The sequence below is a fragment of the Leptonotus elevatus genome, chromosome 13 (genome assembly GCF_054856555.1).
Source record: "Leptonotus elevatus isolate MCC_2025b chromosome 13, RoL_Lele_1.0, whole genome shotgun sequence".
Lineage (NCBI taxonomy): Eukaryota > Metazoa > Chordata > Actinopteri > Syngnathiformes > Syngnathidae > Leptonotus > Leptonotus elevatus.
The window spans coordinates 21,200,408-21,226,059 of NC_141251.1; the positions used below are offsets into that span (position 1 = coordinate 21,200,408).

The 25,652-nt window shown below is 40.4% G+C and overlaps 2 protein-coding genes across 2 annotated transcripts; both read left to right on the forward strand.

Annotated features, from left to right (window-relative positions):
* The first annotated feature begins 268 nt into the window (after positions 1-268).
* On the forward strand, positions 269-4,044 carry LOC147164180 (uncharacterized). Its single transcript, XM_086093748.1, has 6 exons — positions 269-391; positions 1,635-2,373; positions 2,989-3,125; positions 3,360-3,486; positions 3,557-3,647; positions 3,720-4,044. Exons 2-6 carry the CDS (start codon positions 1,642-1,644, stop codon positions 3,737-3,739), a joined length of 1,107 nt encoding a protein of 368 aa, XP_085949874.1. The 5' UTR covers positions 269-391; positions 1,635-1,641; the 3' UTR covers positions 3,740-4,044.
* A 4,944-nt stretch (positions 4,045-8,988) lies between these two features.
* On the forward strand, positions 8,989-24,949 carry LOC147164181 (actin-related protein 2-A). The gene is made up of 9 exons (XM_086093826.1): positions 8,989-9,164; positions 10,867-10,977; positions 15,551-15,766; positions 16,121-16,193; positions 16,298-16,434; positions 17,045-17,194; positions 19,674-19,819; positions 19,898-20,030; positions 23,266-24,949. Exons 1-9 carry the CDS (start codon positions 9,006-9,008, stop codon positions 23,434-23,436), a joined length of 1,296 nt encoding a protein of 431 aa, XP_085949952.1. The 5' UTR covers positions 8,989-9,005; the 3' UTR covers positions 23,437-24,949.
* The last annotated feature ends 703 nt before the right edge of the window (positions 24,950-25,652 follow it).

Sequence of the window (25,652 nt, forward strand, 5' to 3'; positions counted from 1 at the left end):
AAATGTTTTCTACACTGTTTAAAGTGTTTGCTGACCAAATACAGTGAAAATAGTAGATTTTCTATTTGTTTCTCATAGCATTTATCAATTATGAAAAAATACGAAATATTTGTTATCAATGTAATTTCCGCGGAAATTTTTCTAGTTTATTTTTATATTGAGAAAATAAAGATGTAAAAACAACAAAAAAATCCGTTCCTGTAGTTAGTCCAGCAGGTGGTAGTGTGTACAATCGCTGTAGCTTGAAAGCCAAACTGAGATGTCTCGTCACACATAATCAACCATCTGGGTTGGTGCTTACGTATGACGACGATGACGTCAGGACTCGGAGATGATGGCTACATTTCTAATCGGCCACAACACGCTGAGGAACAACGTGAATAAACTGCAGGTATATGTTTTAAAATGTTGCTTTGGTGTTTTCAGGTAGTCATTATTTAGTGATGTGTTTATTGTTTGGGCGACAGGCCGAACGGGCTAGCTGGCTATCTACTCAGTAGCTAATCATCAACCTTTTGACAAAATGGCAGAATGTAAAATATGTGTGATTAAACGTTAGTTTCATCACTTTTCTGGTTGTTCTTATTCGTCAAAGGTCGACTTTTGAGGTAGTTGGTGGTGGTCCTTTTAGTGTGTTGTGTTGATTGTGGGTTTTATATACAGGCACCCTGCAAGGACACCTGTCAATCAACCGATTAGCGACCACACGCTAAGCTTCTCACAGTTGGTGTGTGCGGAAAATTTCAAAGATAAATTGATTTAAATGAAACCAGCATCATTAGAAAGGTCTAAGAATGATATTAAGAATGTTATGACTCTAATAAAAGCAGTAAAAAGGCAGACATTTTTGGCCAAGTCAAATGAGTCGAGATTTGAGTTGTAACTGATGTTGTAAAATCCAAGTTTGTCTTGTGTTAATTAAACAGCTCTGATGCGGCCATTTTGCAGGAATCATTGGATTATAAACCTGGCGGGCCATTTTACAGGAATCATTGGACTGTACAAGCTGTCATATTTCTGCAGTCACTAAAAGTATCTCCAGCCTTCGCTGGCTTGTGTATAAAAGGGAAATACTGTATGTTAACTTTGGCTCAGCTATTGAGGCTGTTTTGCAGGATGGCTGTGTGAAAGGGAGTGGATTTTGGCTGTAAAAAGTGACAATTTTTGACACGATGGCTGTGTGAAAGTGAACACAGTTGCCTTCACAGGGGTTTGTGCCAATGCCAATTGACAGGCCTTCCCCTACAACAAAATGCCGACAAAAAATGGTGCGTTCCAGCAATCTCAATGTTCGTTGTTAAAAACTTTAAACAGGTTCACGCTGTCTGTATTATGTTTTTTATGTCCTGTTCATTTACCATTTTTTGTTCACTGAAGCATTCATTGCACAAGCTTCTTAGTGTTCTGTCATCAAAATATTCTTGTCTGTAAATATTTTTTACCATCCATCCAATGGTGCAATTTTGCACGAGCTCAGTGCTAAAGAGTTGTTGGGTTCTAAAAGTCTGCATTTCCCTTTTGTGTAAAATTGTAATAAAAGACAATAGCAAAGTTGGAACTAACTTGTGGGTGTTTTGTTGAACTGCTGTCTGAAATTACATAACTAATCTTTGATGTCTTCTTCATCCTTCAAGTGAATGAATGGAGCCAGATATTCTGACCTCTCAGCACCCATCAGCTCGCCCTTCATTGGACGATGACAACAAAGAGGCGGGATCAGACGAGGAAGAGTTCCGGGGATATTCTCGTGGCCTCACAGCTTACACTGATCCAACATTCCACCTCAAGTGCAACTTTCTTCACCAAGCAAAACCGTCCGGCAGGCCGCCTTTGCCCCTTACGAACAGGTTCTGCGACACCCCCGAGGAGGAGGTGGGATTCTTCGATTTCGCCATGTTTGCGGAGCAGGCGGCACACCCGTGGTGTTGTGGCTTCACCGGCGCTACGAGACCCGCAAACGGTCTGAGGGAAGCACGAGACGTCATCATGGACTCCGAACCCAGGTCATTTCACCACCACCTCGATCTCAGTACTCAGGATGCTCCCCAAATGTCCCCTGCCTCTGAGGATCAGGACTCCCTTTCGTTCGAGGGGCCATCCGAGGATTCGGAACCCAACGTGTCCTCACTCGCCTCCCATGAGAATCATATAGATGATGACAATGATGATCTCATGGTAGAGGACGGGTGTTCTGCATCTCAGGGGACTTGTCCTACCTCTAAGCAGTCCTCACAATTCCTTGCCGACAACACCCAGGGTCCGTCCGGTCTCCCCTCGAGTGAAAGCTTTGCGGACTTCTGCTCGGCCTCTACACAGCAAGATGGTGGTGAAAAGTGGGACGATTTTAAAGACCAGAGCAACCATATGCAACAAGTAGGCAGACTTTATGTGGTTCTCAAAATGGGTTCCGCGAGCTGTAGCTTGCAGGTCCAGTTTTTGTCATATCACAGTTCTCGAACATTTTTTGCCAAGTACCACCTAAAAAAAATGCTGAGTACTGCCATCATAATCAACATTTAACTTCAGTATCAGTGTAGGTGTAAATGTTCATGAAAATAATATTGCAAGTCACTGTAACCTTATTCACAGCTTGAATATAAACACTGTGGATAAATATAGGAAAGTTGTACTAAAAAAGTTGTACTAATCTTCTTTTGTGTACCACTAGTTATACCCGTAACACACTTTAAGAATCAATTATATACTAATTATTTAAGTTTAGGTGGGGGGCCTTCTTATTTTAAAAAATGACCACAAAAAAAAACACCCACTTTTTCTCAATACGAATTTGTTGTTGAGTTTTTAGTTCCTATGGCATTTATGGGTACACATGAGAGTTACATTTTAGTGGTTCTAGGATTATAAGGGGATCATTGGAAAAATATCTTCCCTGTAAGGGCTCCCTGGACCCAAAAAGTTTGCAAACCCTTTCTCTACAACAACTGAGCAGTGACAACATTTTGCAAATTTGTCTTCCCTGTACACCAGCTCCTCCGGGCGTCTTTTCCTGAGACGGAGGTCCCAGCTGTGAGCAAGAAACAAGATGATGAGGAGGAGGTGCCAAACTTAGAGACACTGCTTCATCCTCAACAACGTCCTGATTGTGATGAAAACATAGTTGAGCGGTATGATAAAAATCAAACCTTGAGGAAAACATTTGGAATTGAAGTTTGTCTTGGAAGACAGTTTATACTAGTTATATACTAGTCGCTCAAAAAGTTTAAATATGTATTCCGTTGTATAGGTTAAAGGTCACATATTTGGTGGGGAAATAAGTTTTTAAATGATTTATGTTGGTGTCATTTCTTTATATCACAAATTATGTTTTTTTACCGGCTTCACTCTTTTTTTTTTGCCAGGGTCCGGTCAGGCTTCTGGCTCCCCCATCAGGACGTGCACTGCCTTGCAGGCCTCAATTTCCGGTGGGGCACTTCCCAAGCCAACAGGACTCTGCTCAGGTGTCTCGGCGTGGTCTCTGGGAACATGGTAAATCCCAGACCACTGTTACCATCCATGTCAAAATGTTACTTTATTTTATTATTATTTTTTATACCAGGAGCCCAACAAGGACTGTTATCTAGGACACACAGGAACCACCTCCAGGGCCGCAACACACACACACAGGCCTCTCAGTGAACTCAATGCAAGTATGTGGAAGTATTGATTTTTTTTTTTTATTGGAGGCCATGTCAGCTTAATTGTATTTTTTTCCGTTCTAGCTGAGCAGCCCAGGTCTTAAGAGTTCTCAGGTGGTCCTCCTCTTCTCAGTATTCACACTGTGGTCTTTCCCCTCAAGCAGAGGTTGGGAAAGTTATCATGGAAACACTGTGCACAGTGGAAAATGACAAGGATTTGCACTTTTTTTCCTTTTATACAGCATACAATCTTTTCAGGGGACCTGTGAATGATCCCATAAATGTATTTGATTATCAAAAGAAACCACATGCCTGTGACAGGACTTGACAATGCCGACAAAAAAATGGTGCGTTCCAGCAATCTCAATGTTCGTTGTTAAAAACTTTAAACAGGTTCACGCTGTCTGTATTATGTTTTTTATGTCCTATTCATTTACCATTTTTTGTTCACTGAAGCATTCATTGCACAAGCTTCTTAGTGTTCTGTCATCAAAATATTTTTGTCTGTAAATATTTTTTACCATCCATCCAATCCCCCATGATAATTTGGGCGAATGATGGCATTTTGAATGATTATTTTACAGTTTTTCTCCATAGGTTTGGCACATTTCTTGAAACTGAGATGACATTTTCAAAATACTTTAGACAAATCCCTAAACTAACTTACAATTGGTCTCAACTAAATGGCATTTCTCATTGCTTTTATCAAATTGCCAATGTCTTAGAACATGTCTCAATTGCCTCAGTGGATCTGTGCTAATGGTTGTGTACATTTAGCCTACAGTTAGCACAATCTGCCCATATTTAGCACATTTTCCAAATGAATAGATCTTGCTGATCAAGCTGGATTAGTTGTTTTTCAGTCTAATGGCTATCCTCTCCAAAACATGTCAGCGGGATTTCAGTGTGTAAGTCATAATATGCAAAACCATCCGTTCAATTGTCAAAATTAATCAAGCATATACTATACAAATCTCACATATTGATCGTCATTAACTAACAAATGAGGAGTTTCCTACATCTCGGTAGACCAATCAAACAGTTATGTTGAATTATCTGACAGGTGCTGTCCATGATTGTGAATACTGCAGTCATGCATATATAGATATTGAACAATACCAGTGCCATTTGCAATGTGAACATGGAGGCACTTGGCCAAGTAAATCCACAAGGGCAACTTCGAGTTCAAGGAAGTGGAGGAGGAGGAGTGAGAATGCATGGTGGTGGAATAGGAGGAAGAGGCCGAGGAGCACGAAGGCACCATGCTGTCCTTGATGAAATCCGTCATCAACCATCATTGCACAATGGCTGAGGCAGGCCGCCGAGTTCAGCCTAATGTGCTTCGCTCTACAGTGTCCTCCATTCAAATATTTCGCAGGGAAAACCGGTAGGAACTCGGTCAGTGATGGAATTACAGAAGTGTATAAGTGTATATATACACGACAGTATACAGTACTGTGCATATAAAGCAAGAAATTTATAAAATAGTCATTCTGTTTGTGTGTAGGCCTAAAGTGCTCTAGTATTTTAATTCAATATGATGTTACAATAAGACACTATAAATAACAACGAAAATAATTTTGAGAAAATAAATGGGCAGAATTTATGCACTTTACTGTATAGCAATTACATTTACGTTCTGTAGCAAATACAGAAGGCATACATTTCAAATTGTTCTCTCACTTCTATGTCCAGAATTTGCCGACAACCTCCAATAGATGGCAGGGGACGCCTTCTCAATCCCCATCAAGAACAAGAAATCTGCAACATGGTGATTGCAAATAATGCTATCACTCTGAGACAGATCCGTAATGCAATCATTCAGGCAGGGCCGTCACAGGGCACAGGCAAACTAGGCGGTCGCCTCTGGCGCCATCTAGTGGAAAGGGCGCCAAATTGCAGTGCAAAAAAAAAGATACAAAATATTTCCCCCCGTCAGGTTTTCTAAGATAAAATATGCAAATGACCTGCTAATATTTTTGTATTGCAGAATTGCGTTGTTTTAATGTGCTATTATAATATAGTTGATACTTTTATTTCGAAAGCTACAGGTAAACGTCTCATAAACCGGTAGGAACTGACGTAAGTAACCAACGTACTTTATTTTTTATTTTTTTTATTATTTTATTTTTTTCGACGTACTTAGTAGCACTGTCTTCCAAGTGCAGAGAAGACATGTGTGCGCCACAGGACATCAGAGAAAACTGAAGTTTACAACTAATTCAATGAACGATTCTTTAGCACCTGGTTGAGAAGAGAACGAGGTTCATATTGGAGCAATGTTTCATTGCTTAACTAATGTTGCTATATTTCATGTTCGTTGTGTAATTTACTGGATAGTAAAGCGTTACGGTTTTCGTCCACTGGAGTGTGCTAATGCTCCTTGGTAAATATTTAGCAATGCTATTGCTCAAAATTCTGTTTTATTGACTAAGAATATGTATTTCCGTATGGTTTATTTTTGTTTTAAGGTATTTATAAAGGCAACGGGCAATGTTAAATTGTTTATTTACAATTCAAATTGTACTCAAGAGATTGTCAAGGCTGTAAAAGGTAATAATTTAAGGCAATTAATTTATAGTATAAGGTAGGGTGAGCAAATGTATCCTCTTTTCGTAGGACCGACCATTTTCTTGTTGGGGTGTTTGGGGGTTTTATAAATTCATGAAAATGTCTGGTTGGCATTGTGTGACTAATAGGAGGTGAAGTGTAACTGCGACTGGTACCACAATTTCAAGGCCGGGGCAAGTGTCCTCTTTTTTTGGAAATGGGAATATGGTCACCCTAGTATATGGCTTAAATAGGGTAAAAGGATACACAAAACATACTGTTTGAGGTATTAATGGCAATTTTTGTTTATTTGTATTGTAGCTCTTACAGTGTGTTCACACAAATGAAGGTTTAATAAAAGTTGTGAACCATCAGATGGAGAGACCACTTTTATTTTAACCGAGGATGCTACAAAATGTTATAGAGCATATAAATTGTATTTATTTTACATTATTACATTACATTATTTATATATGTTATATAATACTGCATTTATATTTTATATAATAATTATTTTTTTATGACTTCTAGTCCAAATAATACGAGCTCATGACCTGGCATCCTGAATCTCACCTGCTACTGCTGTTTACAGTGAAAGGTAGGGGGAAGGGTCGCGCATCATCTCAGAATGTTGGCGCTATTGATAGATGGATGACTCGCTTATGTTGTTGTCTATACATCAAAAACCTTTACAATGAAAAGGTCCAAGCCCTCAGGTACTGCATTAAGAAAGCGGCGAAAGGAGGAGGAGGAAAAACGGGCCCAAGGTAGAGGCATGTATGTCAGTCAATCAAAATTGTCTATAAAAATAACCATCAAAATAGCATTAATGTTTGTCAATTTTTCGAAGTTTCCTGTCAATTGTTAACAAAATGGGCGTCCGTCAAATTTGTATTACTTTTTATATGTATCTTATACAAATATATTGTACATAGTTTGAAAACATTTTGTAGTTAATAATGTCAGCACAAATTGCACTAAACAGTTGTATTGCACTGTACTCATGCTATTTATTTGTATTACTTGTAGTTGTCTGGGGGGGCTAAAATCTACACTTTCGCCTAGGGAACCAAATCACCTAGGGTCGGCCCTGCCTTCAGGACAATGCTACATTCCAAAATATCAACTCTATCAGCTTCTCCACTATAGACCGGGTGTTGAAGAAGCATCAGATGACAATTAAACAGATTTACAGAGTACCATTTGATAGAAACACTGATCGAGTGAAATACCTGCAATACCATATGTGCAAGTAAGTCAGCTATTTCTTGTCCATCATTGTAACCAAGTAAGCAGCTAAGCTTTTTTATCCAATTGCAGAGAATTTTGGCATTAGAAGGGAAAGAAAGGCCTCATATCCTCATGTTGGTCGATGAGGCTTGTTTCAACCTTCCCAAATGCTGCAGACGAGGTCGCAACATCATTGGCCAGCGGGCGACTGTCGATGTCCCAGGCCAGGGAGGGGCCAATATAACAATGTGTGCTGCTATATCTGAGAATGATGTGGCCACTCACATCCCCAGTTTAGGTCCATACAACGCTCAGAAACTCCTGATTTTCTTGGATCATCTGTACACTAATCTGGTCACAGAAAATGAGAGAGGTCTGGAAGGTCCTCACCTACCAAACTATGTGATTGTGTGGGACAATGTGAATTTCCATCATGGCCATCTCATCAGGGCCTGGTTTACAACCCATCCAAGGATGCTCATGGAGCTACTACCACATACTCTCCTTTCCTCAATCCAATTGAGTTTTTTTCCGCTTGGAGGTGGAGCGTGTATGAACATCGGGCACAAGACCAGTTGACCCTATTTCAAGCAATGGATGCTGCATGCGAAGACATCACAGGGGATCAGTGTAGAGGATGGTTGAGACATTCACGCCGTTTTTCTCCTCGCTGCATTGCAAGGGAAAATATCCGCTGCAATGTAAATGAAAACCTTTGGCCAAACAGAGAGCAGCGTATGGATGCCCAAGAGAATGAGGATGATGGCCAAGAGGGGGAAGGCTAGTGAAAGTGTTACAGTAGTTGGTTCTTGATTTACGCTGTGTGCGAGATAGGATTTTAGTTATTAGTTTTTCATAAATATACAGAATTTGGCTTACACTTTCTTTTGTTGAACTTTGTGTAAATAAAAACTGTTGCAATTTCCTTGACTGTGAGTATGTCAAACCGCAAACTTTGAATACTGCTCTTGTAAAATCCTTTTCCCCCCCTGAGTTTATATATATATATATATATATATATATATATATATAATTGTATTTTGTTTGCTGTTGTGATGTTGATGATTTTGACGTGTGGTGCTCACAGAATGCCAAAGGGATGATGCATTTTGGGGGCACCGACTACTTTTATGACATAGAAATTAGATTTTGACACAGGTTGTGACTGTACCGACTCTTTGTTTGGGAAAGGAACTTGGAGTGGAGCATGTGTGAGCAGTTTTGGGAAAGATATGTGCTTTTGCTAATGAACTGATAGGTTGTGCACAAATGTAAGTCTGAGGCCAAATGAGCTTGCAGTTTTAAAAATGTCATCTCAGTTTCAAGGAATGTGCCAAACCTATGGAGAAAAAACTTTAAGCCAACCTTCAATCTTATGGAGAGGTCCTCCACCCTTTCATCTGGATTTTTTTTGTCCTTCCATCTTCAAAGACACCACAGACACTAATTCATGTAATTTGCATAAAGTATGCCATTTCTCCACATTTTTTTTATTTTCCTTTTATTTTGTCCCCCCACCCCCTTGCACACAAAATAAAAACATGCATACCAAGTAGCACGCGCACGCGCACGAGCACGCGCACGCGCCGGATGAGCCCCCGTCCCTTCCGCCTCCTTTCGTCCGGGCTGGCGTGGCTTCCTTCCGGGCTTGCTGAAGAAAAGTTGCGGGGAGGTTCAGTGGCAACCGGGGCTTTCGACAGAATGGACAGCCAGGGACGGAAAGTGGTGGTGTGTGACAACGGCACCGGGGTGAGTTTCGAACCTTGCCCCCTCGTTTAGTTAACCCGTCGCCATTTTAACCGCTTTGAAAGAATCAGGAAGTGGAATCGCAGTGCTAACTGGGCGTGTGGCTAACTAGCTGAGGCTAATTTTCATTCATCCAGACGTGACATGGAAAATACATTTAGAGACGCCGCTGTTATTTCCCCCTTTACTGAATACACTACTGCGATCCTACTAACATATTTTCGACCATCAAAAATAAAAGCATACCAAGCGGGAGCGTGTAGTTTTATAATCACTTGTACGTCTGCAGCTGAGCTAGCCTGCTAGCTTTCCAGCTGTCTGCTGTTTTCCGACGGGCAATGGAACCCTTTGATGTGGTTTAACGTCACGATAACGTCCACACGAACTTCATACCGCCGGTGAATATTATAATTATTTAGAATATTTGAATAAAATTTGGTTCGAATATTATTATTATTATTTTTTAGCAAGCTCTAAGCGTAGTTGGCTAGGCCGTGTCAGGTCAATTAAGGGTTAATCGTTTTTCCATCCGCCAGCTTGTGACTTCCTACTGTTAAAACTGCTGATTTAATATTTTCCCCCTAAGTTTTGTATAGTAATACAAATAATATGCATGTGGTAGAGCATTTTACATGTCGACAGGCCCACCCGGAAGTGGTAGACTTACTAAATACTAGTCACATATTCCACACGTACAGCATTCTTACTTGCGCTTAAACGCAGATTTAAGCGCCATAATTGCATTGATAATGTTGGATATTTGTAGTATAATTAGACCCCAGTCAGTAGCTGACCAGTTTGCATGTGTGCAGAAATGTGATATAGTTGACTCTTTTCGCAGAAGAGACTTCCTCTCTTGCTGCTTTTCAGCATTGAAACAGGATGTTGCAGAAAATAAGCCATAAAAAGACGTTCAGTGTAATACAATGTGTCATCTGTACACCTTTTTAACATCTATGGGTAAAAAAAATTCTCCTCACTGCTCAGATTAATTTTTCCAGGCGTGGTTGGAATGGATGGAAAAGACAAAAACAAGTCAATTTAAAGTGTACACACACCCCTGCTTAAATGCTATTTTTGTGATATATTTTTAGTCTTGTTTTCTTGGAGCAATATGTAATATATATAATATCTTAGACTCCCTCCCCACTTACAGACAACACAACACAAAACAATTGTTTTTGTTCCTCTCTTTCTGGGATTTTAAATTCTCCTGACAAGCTCTAAAACTACACCCCCCCCCCAAAAAAAAATTCCCCCCTGACCCCGCATTTCGTTGCATCAACCTCCACAGAAATACTATGATTAAAAACAAATCTTTAGAGAAAATGTACAAGTGCTTTCTCTTGGAAATATTTATCATAAGTTTTGAGTAAACATTCTTAGAAAAATAAACATTTTAAATATATAACCACCAATTTGACATACATTGAGTTGTACAGGTGAGGCACGATGACCCCAGCAAAATGAGTGCAGCTTAAAAGCACATGCATCAAGCCTAAAGTGTCCAATGTGGATATTTGACTGCTTTTGCAACATAAATAGACACCGTGTATTTTGAAATGTTCAGTGTGACTGACTCTGTGGTTGTCTTCCACCGGATTCCTTTCTTGTCATACAAAAAAGTGAAAATGATTCTAGTAATAAATGTCATATGTATTTAAATGTCCTCACAATTTCATGTGCCAACTTTTTTGTTTTGTAGTTTGTCAAGTGCGGCTATGCTGGCTCCAACTTCCCAGAGCACATCTTTCCTGCCTTGGTGGGCAGGCCCATTATTCGATCCACGGCCAAAGTGGGAAACATTGAGATCAAGGTACACAACACCTCCTTTTTTTTTTTCCATGCAAATTTTTATTCACCAAATAAATTTTTTTTAACCTCCCACCCTTAAAATCCACATTAAAATGATTTTGCCAAATTATGATGTCATAAATAGTGATGCGCCGAATATTCGGCCACCGAAAATTTTCGTCCAAAAATGTGCATTTTCGGCATTTGGCCAAAATAAAATTAACGTCCAAAGAATATGGCCGAAAGAGGATGTTGTGGTGAAGTAAGCAAAACAAAAACAAAAACAAAAAACACACGCTGCAATCAAGTGTCTGTATGAATTAAACACCAAACACGGGAGTGAGTGTCCGTCTTGCTGCTCGCTGGCATTTGAAAGTACCGGCAGCTTCATTGTGCACACCGGAGAAGGAGAGGGTCACTTGGTAAACTATGTAAAAAAAAAAAAAAAAAAAAAAAAAAAAAAAAAAAACGAGAGTACTGCACTACAGGTGAGCCACTCTTTCGCCTTCCTTTTTTTCTTTGATGAGAGCCCCTCGAGCGCTTCCATTTTTTCACTTGTCCCGCTCCAAATAGCCTACAAATGCGTCATTTGCACAGCACTGCACGCATCCGTGCCTGCCGGTGTGAACTACTGTACATTGACTATAAAGTGCAATTGCACCGCCAGACAATGCTCAGTTACTCACCCTGCGTTTGGTGTTGAAAGTACCATTCGCCAACATGTCTCTGATGTCTGTGGTGTGGACACATTTCAATTTATATTGTGCCCATGCTAAATAGGCCTAAATATTTTATAATAATCTTATCATTTTAATTAATTATAATAAATGCAATGATAATAAAAAGTGGCATAATTTTTTTTTGCGGCGTTTCCGTTTTCCGCCAAGCATTTCTCATTTTCGGTTTCGGCCCAAAAATTCAATTTTGGTGCATCCCTAGTCATAAACTGTATTTGTGTTTGGCAATGTTTCCCGTACAGATCCGCTACACTAATTGAGTGTAATTCCGAGGCTTAATGATGAAGTGCTGCATCCGTGAGTGAAAATACAGATGTTGTCTCTATGGGGGCCTGCGCTTCATACTGTTTTTTGACTCTGGGCTGAACAAGTAGGCTGTCCTATCTCAGCATCCTAGGGTTAGGGTTAGGGTTTAGGGTTAGTGTGTGTGAGCAAGCCCTTCTACTCTATTGTGCCGTTCCACAAGTAGAAGCCGCTTGCCTTCTCCCAAACCCTAGCTGCGACCTGGTTGTCCTGGTAACATAAGCTGCTGTTTAAGTGGGCGGATGAGCATTGGCTATTTAAAAAACATTTCACAGACATATTTTGACATCTAGAAAACTTTAACATTGAGGAAAAAAATTAATAATATTTAATTTGTCGTTTATGTAGTGACATTTGTGTTTTAAATGTCTGGTAGTTTTTAATTAATGTTGACACATTAATTCATTCCTATTTAAATAACGGCCAGCAGTATGCGGTTTTATCAAACTAAAAAATATTATATATTGCCAAATATTTTAACGATATTACATTTAACATAAAGATACCTGTAAATAATTAAATAGATAAAGCTTTATGATTTTCCTCTTACATCCTCTTGCTGTTTAGAAATCTTTGTTTTGTTCCTATTGCGGTTTTATCCACACAACTTCCTCTTCTTCTATGTGTTTCCCCCCCGTTGAAGTAGAATTCCCACAAGATGGTAAGTGTAGGATGGTGTGTGGTCTTTGCATCATCTTCTTGCCTGCCTGCCATGATATGACCACTTTCGTTACTGTTATTGCTTTCTACTCACACATTGAAGCCATCATTTTGACCTCACCAATGAAGTGGTTTGGATTGTTTGAATTTGTATTTTGGGTCAATGCCAATTAATTCCCCAAAATTATATCTAATAAACATGCACAGTTTGAACATACTTTTCTTGACACTGTCCTTAAATATAAGAAAAAAACTGTACTTAACTCTTTGACCGCCAAAAACGTTTAATAACGTTTAGTAAAATCCAAATGAGTGCCGCCAAAGACGTTAAAAGACGTTCACTATGGGTTTTTTGTTTTTGTTTTTTTGAAAACGGGTGGAGGAAAGCCTTGGCAAGCTGTGCTGAAAGTATCAAGCAGGTCGAGTTAGTATAATGACTATTTTTGGGCACTAGATGGCAGCGATGACTCTCTTTGGACAAGATTGGGTAGGCGTCAGTAGAAGACGTGAGGCGGAGCTAGAGTGTTGAGGGGAGAATGACTGAGGAAGCGAAAATGGCGACCGGTTGCAAGCAGCTCACGCTTGAGCATTTTTTTCAAAGGCGAAAAGCATCGACCAATGCTAAAGAGCACATTGATGATGATGATGGTGACTCCGAGGTTGACGCCGAAGTTGGAAGCGTTGACGCCGAAGTTAAAAGCGTTGACGCGGCAGCTTCGATCGTGTCGTAAAGCCTCACCGGCTAGCGATGCTAACGCCGGAAAGCGAGCACTTCTGCACAGGCGGACGTTCAATCGGACGATGAAGAGTACCCCGAGTCCAATGCATATTCATCGGAGGAGTGGGTACATTCTGATCACGGAGAAGGCACTGGTTCTGGACTACGATGCCACCACGAATGGAGTGGATAAGATGGATCAGAACATCTCTTACCACCCGGTATAGGAACTGAAGGACATGAGGAAGCCAGACGTAACACCAGGTCACCGTATCATGATCCTGAGAGTAGACTTGATGACAAAATGGCCAAACACACACTGCAGTATATACCTGCTACTCCCCGGAAAGAAAGGCCGGCAAGAAAGTGCACACGAAGGGGCAATCGCAGTGAAACTAATCTGTGGTGCAAATCCTGCTGCGTCCCCTTGCACGCAGGGGAGTTTTACACAATATACCTCACAAAAAGTAAAACTGTGTAGTTGAAACATCCACGCAATTGTAAATAGTACTACAGTTGCACACATTTGTAAATAGTTTGCCAAATTGTTTTGTCAAATTGTTACACTGTTGAATGTAAATAAACGTATTTTGCTATCAAAAAACACTTTTTCATTGTTGGTGGTAGTGTTTTACAGAAGTAAAGCACTGTTTAGATGTTTGTGGCATCATTCATGGAAAAAAAAGGTGTCAAATTCACTAGAGTGCATGAAATAATATCGTTTCACAAAAAGCTTGATTTCTCCGTATTTTGGTCCAAAACAGAGCATTTGGGTGAAACTAACCTATTTTCTATTGGTGATTACTGAAGAACGGAATAAGGTAGAAACAAACTTTTTTCTGATGAAAGATGAGACTTCAATCTTTCATTTGGTAGTATCTGTGTTTCCATAGTCCAAACACAAAATTTTCTGTGGACCTTGAAAGATCAGTCAAAATGCTTAAATCAGCTGGCACCCACACATCCTCTTTTCTGAAAATGCTTGGCAGTCAAAGAGTTAATGTTATAATTAAAATGTACGGCGCACAAAAGTTAACCTTCTTTTTTTTTTTGGACAAACTGTTCCAAACTCACTAAGTAATGCCCCCTGGAAAGGTCGGAAAAATTAGTCCCCAGCGCCAGTTTACCGGTGGACATGTCTATAATAATGGGATGGATGAAAAAATCTGAACACTACCTTGCTGTGAAACAGGATGTTCTCAGTGAAGTGGCCACTGAGGTTAATGTTACAGATTGTCATCAATAAAATGGTAAAATGTCAGTGTCTTGCTCAAGGACACGTTGACATTGTCACCAGGGGTGAGGATCGAACCCACAACCTCACGGATGGGAGATGACCACTCAAACTACTGACTCATGCCGCCCCTGCACAGAGATACCGAGAAACTGGAAGAGTCATAGAAAGGCATAGAAGGCAATTTTCATGTCTTAAATGCCTATTGTGAATTTTGCCTTGCATTCCATAGCTTAGGGAAGATCAGTTTAATTTGAACTTTATAAGGTTAAGTTTAGGATCATCCTAAAATGTCGCCCACATTTTTTTAAAGTATTGTGCTCATTTTAGATGCAGAGGTGGACATGAAAACAAATGTCTTCAGCAGGGGTGCTCAAGTTCGGTACTCGAGAGCCCCTATCCAGCCTGTTTTCCATGTTTCCCTCCTGCAGCACAGCTGAGTCTAATGATCAGCTAATTAGCAAGCTTTGCAGAAGCCTGATAACGATCCTGATCATGAATCAGGTTTTTTAGTGGAGAGAAACATGGAAAACAGGCTGGATAGGAGCTCTCGAGGACCGAACTTGAGCACCCCTGGTCTACAGCTTCCACCTTTTTTTTGGATACATTTCTGATTCCACCCCAAACACACACACAGAGCACATGGAAAGAAAGTGAAAATATAAATTGCAAAGGGTGAACTCATAAAATGGCCACCATCGTCATCGGTTCTGAAGTTTCCAGACGCAGTGTTGAGACTGGACTTAGTTGTTGCACAGAGCTGACGAACGTCACTAAAACAAACAAGTGCATGCAGAGTGATGGTGCATGCTGGGTAATATAGTTCAGAATCATCAGCTGTGTGATGGTGAGTTTGACGACATGTTTAAGTACTGATCTGATACAAAGATGAATTGGGACTATAAGATGAAATGTAGGTCTACTTCCCATCCTCGTTTTTCAGGATTTGATGGTAGGGGACGAGGCCAGCGAGCTGCGCTCCATGCTGGAGGTCAACTACCCCATGGAGAATGGCATTGTGCGCAACTGGGATGACATGAAGCACCTGTGGGACTACACATTCGGATCCGAGAAGCTCAACATCGACTCGCGCAATTGCAAGATCCTGCTCACCGAGCCCCCCATGAATCCCACCAAAAACCGGGAGAAGATCATAGAGGTAGGTGAAAGCCACTTTCAACACAGTGTGGAAGTCCGAATGTTTCTTTCCACTGAATTGTACAGGGGAAATTTGACATTTATTGTCAAAAAAAAAAGATAATTGATTTATGTCATAATTTTCTATCACCAGTGGTGTGTAAGCTTATTTATATATGGTGGATATTTGTGTCAAGAAACTGTTGAAGAGATTCATCTCGATTGAGAGACGAGTGTTGTTGGTCGGGGAGAGCTAAGTTTAGCTTGGGCTGTTAGTGAAAGAAGTTAAGAGAGAGTTTTTGCCGATCTTTTGGAATGCTATGTAGTTTTGCAAAAACATGGTTAACATGCCTGATATTTGTCTTTCCTCCTGCAGGTGATGTTTGAGACGTACCAGTTTTCAGGTGTCTACATAGCTATTCAAGCTGTTTTGACACTGTACGCTCAAGGTAAGGACCGAGACCTTAGGATCAGTTAACACTGTTTGTTTGGTTTAATGAGAGTGTCTGATTCATTTTTATGGACACTTTTTTTTCTTTCTGCGTGTTAACAGGCCTTCTGACCGGCGTTGTGGTGGACTCTGGCGACGGCGTGACGCACATCTGTCCCGTGTATGAAGGATTCAGCCTGCCCCACCTGACCAGACGTCTGGACATCGCCGGGCGGGACATCACCCGCTACCTCATCAAGGTGTCACCATCAACGCAATAGTGTTGTAATTCATCAGCTGCAGATATATTGAGTTTAAGTGTAGTAATAAACTAAATAAAAAATATTATAGAGAAATGTAGCCAAATGAACAAATAAGGCTCATAAGGAGAGACTACTGGAACACAGACAATAATAGTTGTTTATAGTGCTGCCGTTTTGGTCAGCAAAAGTGTTGAAATATTTGGCTGTGTGTGAACTGAGACGTTAAGACCTGTTTTTTTGTCCTGGTAGGGAAAGAAAAGCCATTCCATAAGTCTCAGCATTGTTTACATGCTTTGATAGGTGCTGCTGCTGTTTTGGTTAGCAACAGAGTTCATATATATATTTATATATATATATATATATATATATATGTGTGTGTGTGTAAGTAATATAATGATGTTTTGTGGGTGGCGACTAAGGGTTGCCCAACGTTTATATGAGGGATCTCCATAATGAACTTTTGTTAATAGTAAAGCTTTATTTTTAATCGCTATGGTGAGTATTACCACTACTTGTGTACTAGTTCACAAGGTTCTGGATATTTTAGGCCTCAAAATGGAGACAATTTTTTCCATTGGTTTTCTCACAGACGTTGTTATTCCCATAGTTGCTGCTGCTGCGAGGCTACGCCTTCAACCACTCGGCTGACTTCGAGACAGTGCGCATGATGAAGGAGAAACTGTGCTATGTGGGTTACAACATAGAGCAGGAGCAGAAGCTGGCACTGGAGACCACCGTGTTGGTGGAATCCTACACGGTAAGAGGCGTAGACGCAGGTGGCCTTTCTGGTGGTGTAATGTGGCTGACTGGTTTGTTTGTTAGGCGATTACTGCCCTGCCATGGCCATTATGTGCGGGGCCATGGACACTAGTCAGGTTTCCATCCAAATGTTTCAAAATTTGTATGCAAATTTTGTGGAAATGCGCAAAACGGACATGCGACTCGTTTACATCCGCTCTTCTTTTGCGAATATGCGCTGCGAGATGACGTAGTGACGGAACTTTGGGACAATGGGGAGTTCCAGGTGGGAATGTTGGTTTGACTGAACGGTAGTAGTTTGTCTTGATAGCTTCACTCCAGCATGTAAGTGATGAAGTGTGTTGTTACATTGAGTGCTGAAGTTAATAAAGCCATCTAAAATTGCATTAATGTTTTTTTCTTTAATTATAAAAATAATCGCGTTTCTTCGTCTCCCTAAACATATCTTACTTTATCATCCGCCATTTATTGTGACTACAAACGTGCGTGTGGCGTAGTATCGGTCAAAACGTGCGACGTATATCCGGTCTTGTAGTTGCTTATTCGCAAAACCTGTTTCCATCGCCAAAATGCGCATTTTCCTTCTTTCGATACGCTTCAAAAACCACCCCCCTCTAAGCGTAAAAACTTTTTTTGCGAATTTTGGTCCTTTTTGCGAGTTTCTGGCGTTTCCATTCAGTTTCTTTTTTGCAATTCTTGAAAATTCGGCTAAAAAATAGGTGGATGGAAACCCACCTGTTGAAGCCTCGCGAGCCTTCCCCGTGGTTGTTCAAACTGTTTACTAAACCGTCACTTTTTATAGTCTTTATAGTCTATAGTCACTAATAGAGGTTGGGAATTTTACCCTGGAATCAGGAACATTTGCAGTTGAGGATATTTTATCAGGGCGAATGAGAGGTCTGGGAAACTTTAGGGCTTTGATCCACAGCCTTGATAACCTTTTGGTTCTAGGAGCCAACTCAAAAGTTCTACCTCGCTAGCATGGTCTTCTTTTGACCCTGTTAATTTACTCACAAATTAAATGTTCTGGACCAAAAATTCCTGGAGCCTAATTTTTGTAGTCTTTGATCATTTATTAGGGCCAAAAGAAGACCCATCTCATGATTAATACTTTCAAAAGGTCCAAGGAACTCTCCGAAAGATATGAATCCTATTTAATTTTATGACGATAAGTACTGAACTATACTATACTTGAAACCAGCTACATTTTGGTTTGAAGTGACAAGTGTATAGCCAGTGAGCTAGCGGCTTTTCTCCTTAATGTCAAAGGTCCCAAACAGATAGACTCAAAACGTACGAGTCCAGCTGTCTTAATGCCACAAAATCTAACATTTTATGTACAACTGCCTTTACAAAGTGAAATCAAATTGGTGCGTAATTAAAAATGTTGTGCCCGACAGGGACTTTCTCATTGTAAAAATTGGATATGAGCTTTAATTAAAGTTAAATTTTGTGGGAGTGTTTAATGCACTAAAATAGTCAATGTTTTTTTTTTTTTTGAGGTACATTTGTAATTTGTTCAACATAAACGCAGCTGTTTTATTAGTGAGATGCAGCATATTTGTAGCCTGGTGTTTACCCTTTGGATGACAAATGGCCCCTTTGCTTAAAAGCATGGCTTTATATAACAAGCGTGTATGCTTAATTAATGGGCTTTGTTGCGGGGGCTGCCGTAAAGTTGAGATTCAAACATCTGGTGGTCGGCGGGGTGCTGCTTGTTCGCCAGCCTTGTTTTTCTTTCCGATGTCTTTTTTTCCCCTCCACAACCACAAAATCCAAACGCATGCCTTGGCGAGCTCGTGTTGTGTCTCTGAGCTCACTGACCGCACGTGTGTGAGAGTCAAAGAGTGTGAGTGTGTGTGTTTGGGTCCCCTCGAAACAAGGAGGGCAATGTGAGCAGAGCCCGTGGACCACACATGACATCATTTCTTGCGCAGCCACTTCTGCAGCAGTGGCGACTTCCTCACGCTGCCCCCACGGCTCAATGAAACCTTTTTATTGATACACACAGACGCACACACGTACAGGTACAAGTTATGCTTCAACTTTAACATTCTTGTCCGAACTTGTATTTGCAGTCTGGGTACAGAAAGGCGAATATGTCCTGCTCTGACGGGAATGGCTACAAGTCTCAGATAACGCTATAAAAAGTTGCCAGATTTGTTGCTAGTCGCTTCTTTGTGAAAAACCAAAAGAAAAACCCCAAAAAGTTGTAAAGTTTGACAACACTTCGCTTCAGCCCTACACTCTAGCGCCACCCAAGGTTGTCATGGTAACGAAAGTATATCAGATTGATCTGAGTTATGAGCACAGAAAAAAATAAACTTGTAAGTCAATGTACCACTGTATTGATATTAGACGAATTATTAAGATTTTCAGCTTCTTTTCTGCTGTGATTCAAAATATTTTTTTGAACAACCCCCCACCCCCACCGCAATTTTTTTTTCATGTCCGTCCTTCCTCCATCGCGTCTACAGCTGCCAGACGGCCGTGTGATCAAGGTGGGCGGCGAGCGCTTCGAGGCGCCCGAGGCCCTCTTCCAGCCACACCTCATCAACGTGGAGGGAGTGGGCGTGGCCGAGCTGCTCTTCAACACCATCCAGGCGGCCGACATCGACACCAGGTGAGCGCCTCGGCCCGCAAGCAGCTTTTACATACGTGATGCGAAAATAATTTTTTTCACAAAAATCTTCCTCGCCAGGCCGGAGTTCTATAAACACATCGTGCTGTCGGGGGGGTCCACCATGTACCCGGGGCTGCCCTCGCGACTGGAGAGGGAACTCAAGCAGCTTTACTTGGAGCGTGTGCTCAAGGGGGATGTGGACAAGCTATCGGTGAGAAATTTATTTGAGGTTATGTTTACAGTCTTAAATGGAATACAGTCAGTTCTTGCTAAGACTCACCATGATTTTTTAGATGTAATTATTGTTATAATTACCTGAACATATAGTTTACAGGCTAAATATAATAACACCTTCACACCTTTCAAATACATTACCCTTATTTGCCTCCAGTGCACATTCAACTGGTGCAGTGTACTGTTCTGCCACCAGGTGGTGCCCTGAGCCCAATGGTTTATTTACTGTTTAAAACAAGGATTTAGTGTAGAGGTGATATAAATGCTGTTTTATAAAATTTGTTAAGAACACATGTCTATGTAAATGTAATGTTGGTGATTGTGTTAAACAATCCTGTAATACAAAGTTACAAAGTAGATTACTACTTTAAAACATTTTTAGCCCAAAAAAAAGCAGCAGTTAAAAACAAGAGGCATAAACGTGTAAAAATAAATTAATGTAAAAACATTCAACAAAACTTGAATTTGGATTCGGTAAGCTGTTAGTAAAACTTGAAACAGTCATATGTTAACAACACGCTCACTTTAAAGCTGTCTTAAGGACTTTGAAACTTTTTTACACACGACTGCCACCTCTGGACTAAAGTGTAAATGCAGCCTCCATGATGCTCGTGCATGAGCTGCGTAAGCCTGTACGAAAACGGGTGAACAGAAACTCCTCTGGTAAGAGGCCACTATTTACAGACTAGCAAAGATGATTTCAACTGATAGAAAGATAATATGACAATGATAGAGCAATTCTGAATAAATTACTATAGTGCAGTTGCTTGCAAAAAAATTATTATCAATATCCAGTAATATTTTAGGCTAAGATGCGGTAGTTCAAATACACAAAGCTCGAATTCATTTGTTCCTCACAATACTTCAAATCAAGCAACTAAAAATGAAGTCTTTATTTCAAACGTATTCTTGAACGCATTGGAAACGTGTGTCTGTTCTGTTTATATAAACTATTTATTGGAAAGACGCTGAAGTTGCGAACAATACTGTGACGTCTCACAAGAATGCTGCCAGCAGCAGATGTGGTTGGTAATCGCACCTTTTTATTTGTCTTCACACAACCGGCCGGCTAGGAGCTACCATTGGTCGCAGCCGCCGCCGAAAACAAGAAACTAACTTGCGAGCCGAAATAGGACTTGTGCTAACAACAACACGTACCTATGAGAGTCCCTTCTTCCCCGGGAGACGTGCGATGTGTACACTAAACACTCGACACCATAATGCAGAAAACAGAATGTGCAACACAGGAACACTTATGTATCAGCCATACATGGATCATGTCCTCTAGATCACATTTACAACGCTCGTAAGCAATATTAGCTTTTGATTTCCACCTTTATTTGTCATTATTGTTACAACTTACTTTGACGTATAGTTGTAATCATATCTTACCTTCTCAGTAGAAAGGAAGCCAACTGTCACTTGTCAGGTTTCCATCCAAATGTTTTGACATTTTTATGCGAATTTTGTGAAAATGCGCAAAACGGACATGGGACATGCCCGTTTCCATCCGCTCTTCTTTTGCGAATATGCGCCGCGAGATGACGTTGTAGTGACGGAACTTTGGGACAATGGGGAATTCCAGTTGGGAATGTTGGTTTTGACGGACTGAACGAAAGTAGTTTGTCTTGTTGGCTTCCCTCCCGCATGTAAGTGAAGTGTGTCGTTACATTGAAAGCTGATGTTAATAAAGGCATCTAAAATACCATTAATGTTTTTTTTTTCTTTAATTAATTATAAAAAGATTCATGTTTCTTCGTCTCCCCAAACATATCTTACTTTATCATCCGCCATTTATGTGACTACAAACGTGCGTGACGTAGTATCGGTCAAAACGTGCGACGTATATCCATCCGGTCTTGTCGCTTATTCGCAAAACCTGTTTCCATTACCAAAATGCGCATTTTCCTTTTTTCGATACGCTTCAAAAACCACCCCCTCCAAGCGTAAAAACGTTTTGGTGAATTTTGGGCCTTTTTTTTCCTTTTCTTTTTCCTGGTGTTTCTATTCAGTTTCTTTTTCGCAATTCTTGAAAATTCTAATGCAAATTGGTGGATGGAAACCCACCCACTGTCACTGCTCTGATGTTTACACGAGTCCTCTGTCTGCGCCTATCAGACTATATTTTGGCTTCTTTTGTCGCGCTGGATAAAACTTCTCCTTTCTTCTTTTTTTGGGGGTCCGTCCTGGAGTTCCAGCTGTGCTCGAACGTATCCTTTTCTTTTTCCTGGCAGATTCCATATTCATCAATGTAAAAGCTTGCACTTGCAGTCATGTTGTTTATCCCAAGTGTCTCACGGTGAGCACTTCTTCTACACGTTATGGCGCAGAGGTGGAAACTTATATATTTTTATTTTATTTTGTTTTATCAGCATTCCAGCACTACATTCAAATCACACAAAAAAGAAATGGAAACAACTGTGTGGAAGTTAAAAAAAGAAAAGTATTGTAAACTCTACCCGGAGACGGGAGCGCGCATGACGTCACATTCTTAGCGTTTTCGCCTCGAAAAGCTTCTATTCAGAAGAGCATTATCGGCTTATTGATGCAGTTGTTGTAAATACGTTAGGGCTTGCTCTATACAATCAGGGCATTGCTTCTGCATATAGATGTGTAAAAATCTGTAATTTTAACATTTAAACTTGCTTAATACAGCTTTAAAAACGTGAAGACTGCTGACCAAAAATGCCAAAGAAAAAGCAAAACACCCATACAGCATAACATCTTGGCTACTCGCAGAATTGAGGTCTCAATGTTGTGCAACTGTATGCTAATATGTTGTTTAAGCCTCATAACCATGCGTTTTATAGGGCTGCAGCTATCAAATAGTTTTAAAATGGCTTATTCTACCAATTATTCCATCGATTTGGTGTATTCCTATAAAAGTTGATTTGCATTATTAAAAAACAATACCAAGACGATATTTGCATGCGAGTAGCGTTTTTTGTTTTTGTTCACTTGGGGTCACATTTTAATCTACACTTAAGCATCTGTGACTTTGAATGCTGTGTGTGCCAGTTGTTTACTCAAATTAGTCTGTCTTGGTTAGTCAGTCTGCGTATTGAGTGCCTGTGCATCAGCTGTGTGCACTATTTTCGAAATATCCCCAACAAAAATAACAGGAGAATTGAACAATTTATGTGTCTGATGTGGATGCTTGTAAATCAGACATGTCTTTGACGTACACTTCCTGTCATTTTCTTTTTTAACAGAAATTCAAGATCCGCATCGAGGACCCTCCCAGGCGGAAGCACATGGTGTTCCTGGGCGGGGCGGTACTAGCCGACATCATGAAGGACAAGGACAACTTCTGGCTCACCCGCGAGGAGTACCAGGAGAAGGGGGTGCGCGTTCTGCAAAAGCTTGGTGTTACCGTCAGATAAAAACACACATAAAAATATATCTATTTATCCTTTTCCTCTTTCCGCCATCAACTCTCCTCTTTCCCGCTGTCGCCTTTCCCTTTTCCACCTTCACCTCTCCTGGCAAACGGTTCCATCTTTTTTGCACACTTCCCATATAACGTAAAAGAAAAGTTAAATGTCGCCGCCACTTCACGGAGAAAGTCCGGGATGCCTTGAAGGGAAGCCTACAAGCTTTTTGATATCACAATCAGGGTCCACCCAGCATATTTTTTTTCCTGCGACTAATCACATTTTTATGTGGCAGTTTTTTTTTTCTTCCAGGGGGAGAGGGATGACTTATTTTTTGTTTCTTCCCCTCACCTTTGTTGCAGTGCACTACTACCATTATAAATGGAGTGTAACCGTGGTAACAGAAGTTTGGTTTAAATGAAGTTGAACTCCCTTCAAAGCAGGGTTTCCCGAAAATGTGTGTCTTTCCTCGGAAAAGTGGCGATAAAACCCAATTTTGCATGCAAGTTGCAACGCACCAAATTTAGCAGGCCAATTTCGATTAGTTATGGCGGTCCCAACAACTATGCAATAAGCCAGTAGTGACCAACCAAATATGATTAAACCCGAATTGGTAGAAATGCTTATGTAGTGTATGGCTAATTTACACCAATGCTCTGTACATTTTTGTGAGCTGCCCTGCATGAAACATGTCGTTACGCGTATATCCGCTGTCAAAACCCACAGCATCATGTTGTAGTTTGAAAAAAAAGCTGTGCTGCAGTGTTATTGGCTGCACAGCTTAGCCACACAAATGCTACAGAGGGCCCTCAGTTTACGTTAACTGAATCTTTACACAAACCAAAACATAGTCTATTCTAGGTTACGTATGTCTAATGTTGAAATGACGGAAATAATAAGCACGAAGTATGGTTGTAACTGAGCATAAAAGCAAATTGTTGAAACTTTGTATGTCTGGATCATCATAAACGGAGTATCAGGTTTGTGAATTCACCCCCCAAAATGACCCCGAAATGGTGTGCTTACTTGATGAAAATGCGAAAAATTTCGCTTTTTGGGAAACCCTACCTTAAAGGAGCTCACATAAAAAATGAATGATGATAAAGAAGTTTGCTATGATTTATTTGTGTGATGGTACTTTCCAGCGTGAGGGGGTGTTTAATCTGCCTTAGTGTTGATCAAAAAGGCCTGGTGTTGTATATTTACTCAAAACGCAGCAAATAGCAGGTTTAAATGGAAATGGCTGGTTTTTATTTTAGATTTTGTTTATTTTTTTTGAGTTCCCCCGGTGTGATCAATACTGGAGACACTTCACCATGTTATTTTTTTGATAAGGATTTTTGATTGTATATTTTTCTTTCCCTCTGTTTCTGTGCATGTCTTACCCTGTGCCAAGTGCAGTTCATGTTTTATTTTATGTCTGCTTTTTTTTTGTGTGGCCACCATTTTGTTTTGATTCTGTTGTTGTTCATAGCATAACTGCCTAACGCTGATTTAAATAAAGAAAAGTGATTTATAAGGATGACTGCCTTGCTTATTGTACTCGTGTGATTGTCTATAGTTACATAATCCATTTATCGATCATTCCATTTAGCCATCCTTAGTTCCATGCATTCATTAGTCATTTATTGGTCCATCTATTGTTCATCTATCCATTTATACATTTATCACTCATCCATCTTATTATTCTGTCCACCCATCACCCAGCTATCATTATCCATCTATGTATGCATCTATTCATCATCCGTCTATGTATCATCATCCGTGTACCTATCTACGTATTCATCTATCTCTAGTCAGACATTTAAAGTAAACGGGAGGAAGTGGAAGAGTGGCGCCAGCAGAGGAAGAGGGTGTCTTTTCCTCATCTGTAATAAAATAAAGAAGAAATCCCTCTCCGGCCTTGGTTCCATTTTAATGCCTTTACTCCTACCGCCACTTCCCTGCCGGCCCTGACCTCTTACCTCCTGTTTGAAGTTTCCCTCTCCTTACAGACAGGAAGCAGTGAAGGTCATTTGGCACTGGAACAACTTGTCGGCAATTTTCATTCTGAGATTGAAATTTTTTTCTTTTCTTTTTTGCTATCATCTGGAGCACAAGTAAATAAAGGGTGTTTCGAACAAGCGGGCAAGTGTTCCTCATTCAGGTTCAACCAGAGCAAAGAGAAGAAACGCTTCATTAAAAAAAAACTAATTTCACTGGCAAAATCCATGTGTTGCTAAAGC

Bases quoted from the DNA above. Each gene is read 5' to 3' on its own strand.
- LOC147164180 (XM_086093748.1), top strand. From the start codon at position 1,642: ATGGAGCCAGATATTCTGACCTCTCAGCACCCATCAGCTCGCCCTTCA. The intron at 2,374-2,988 runs GTAGGCAGACTT...CCTGTACACCAG, and splicing joins AGAGCAACCATATGCAACAA to CTCCTCCGGGCGTCTTTTCC. The intron at 3,648-3,719 runs GTATGTGGAAGT...TTTCCGTTCTAG, and splicing joins TCTCAGTGAACTCAATGCAA to CTGAGCAGCCCAGGTCTTAA.
- LOC147164181 (XM_086093826.1), top strand. From the start codon at position 9,006: ATGAGCCCCCGTCCCTTCCGCCTCCTTTCGTCCGGGCTGGCGTGGCTT. The intron at 10,978-15,550 runs GTACACAACACC...CTCGTTTTTCAG, and splicing joins TGGGAAACATTGAGATCAAG to GATTTGATGGTAGGGGACGA. The intron at 16,435-17,044 runs GTGTCACCATCA...TTATTCCCATAG, and splicing joins TCACCCGCTACCTCATCAAG to TTGCTGCTGCTGCGAGGCTA.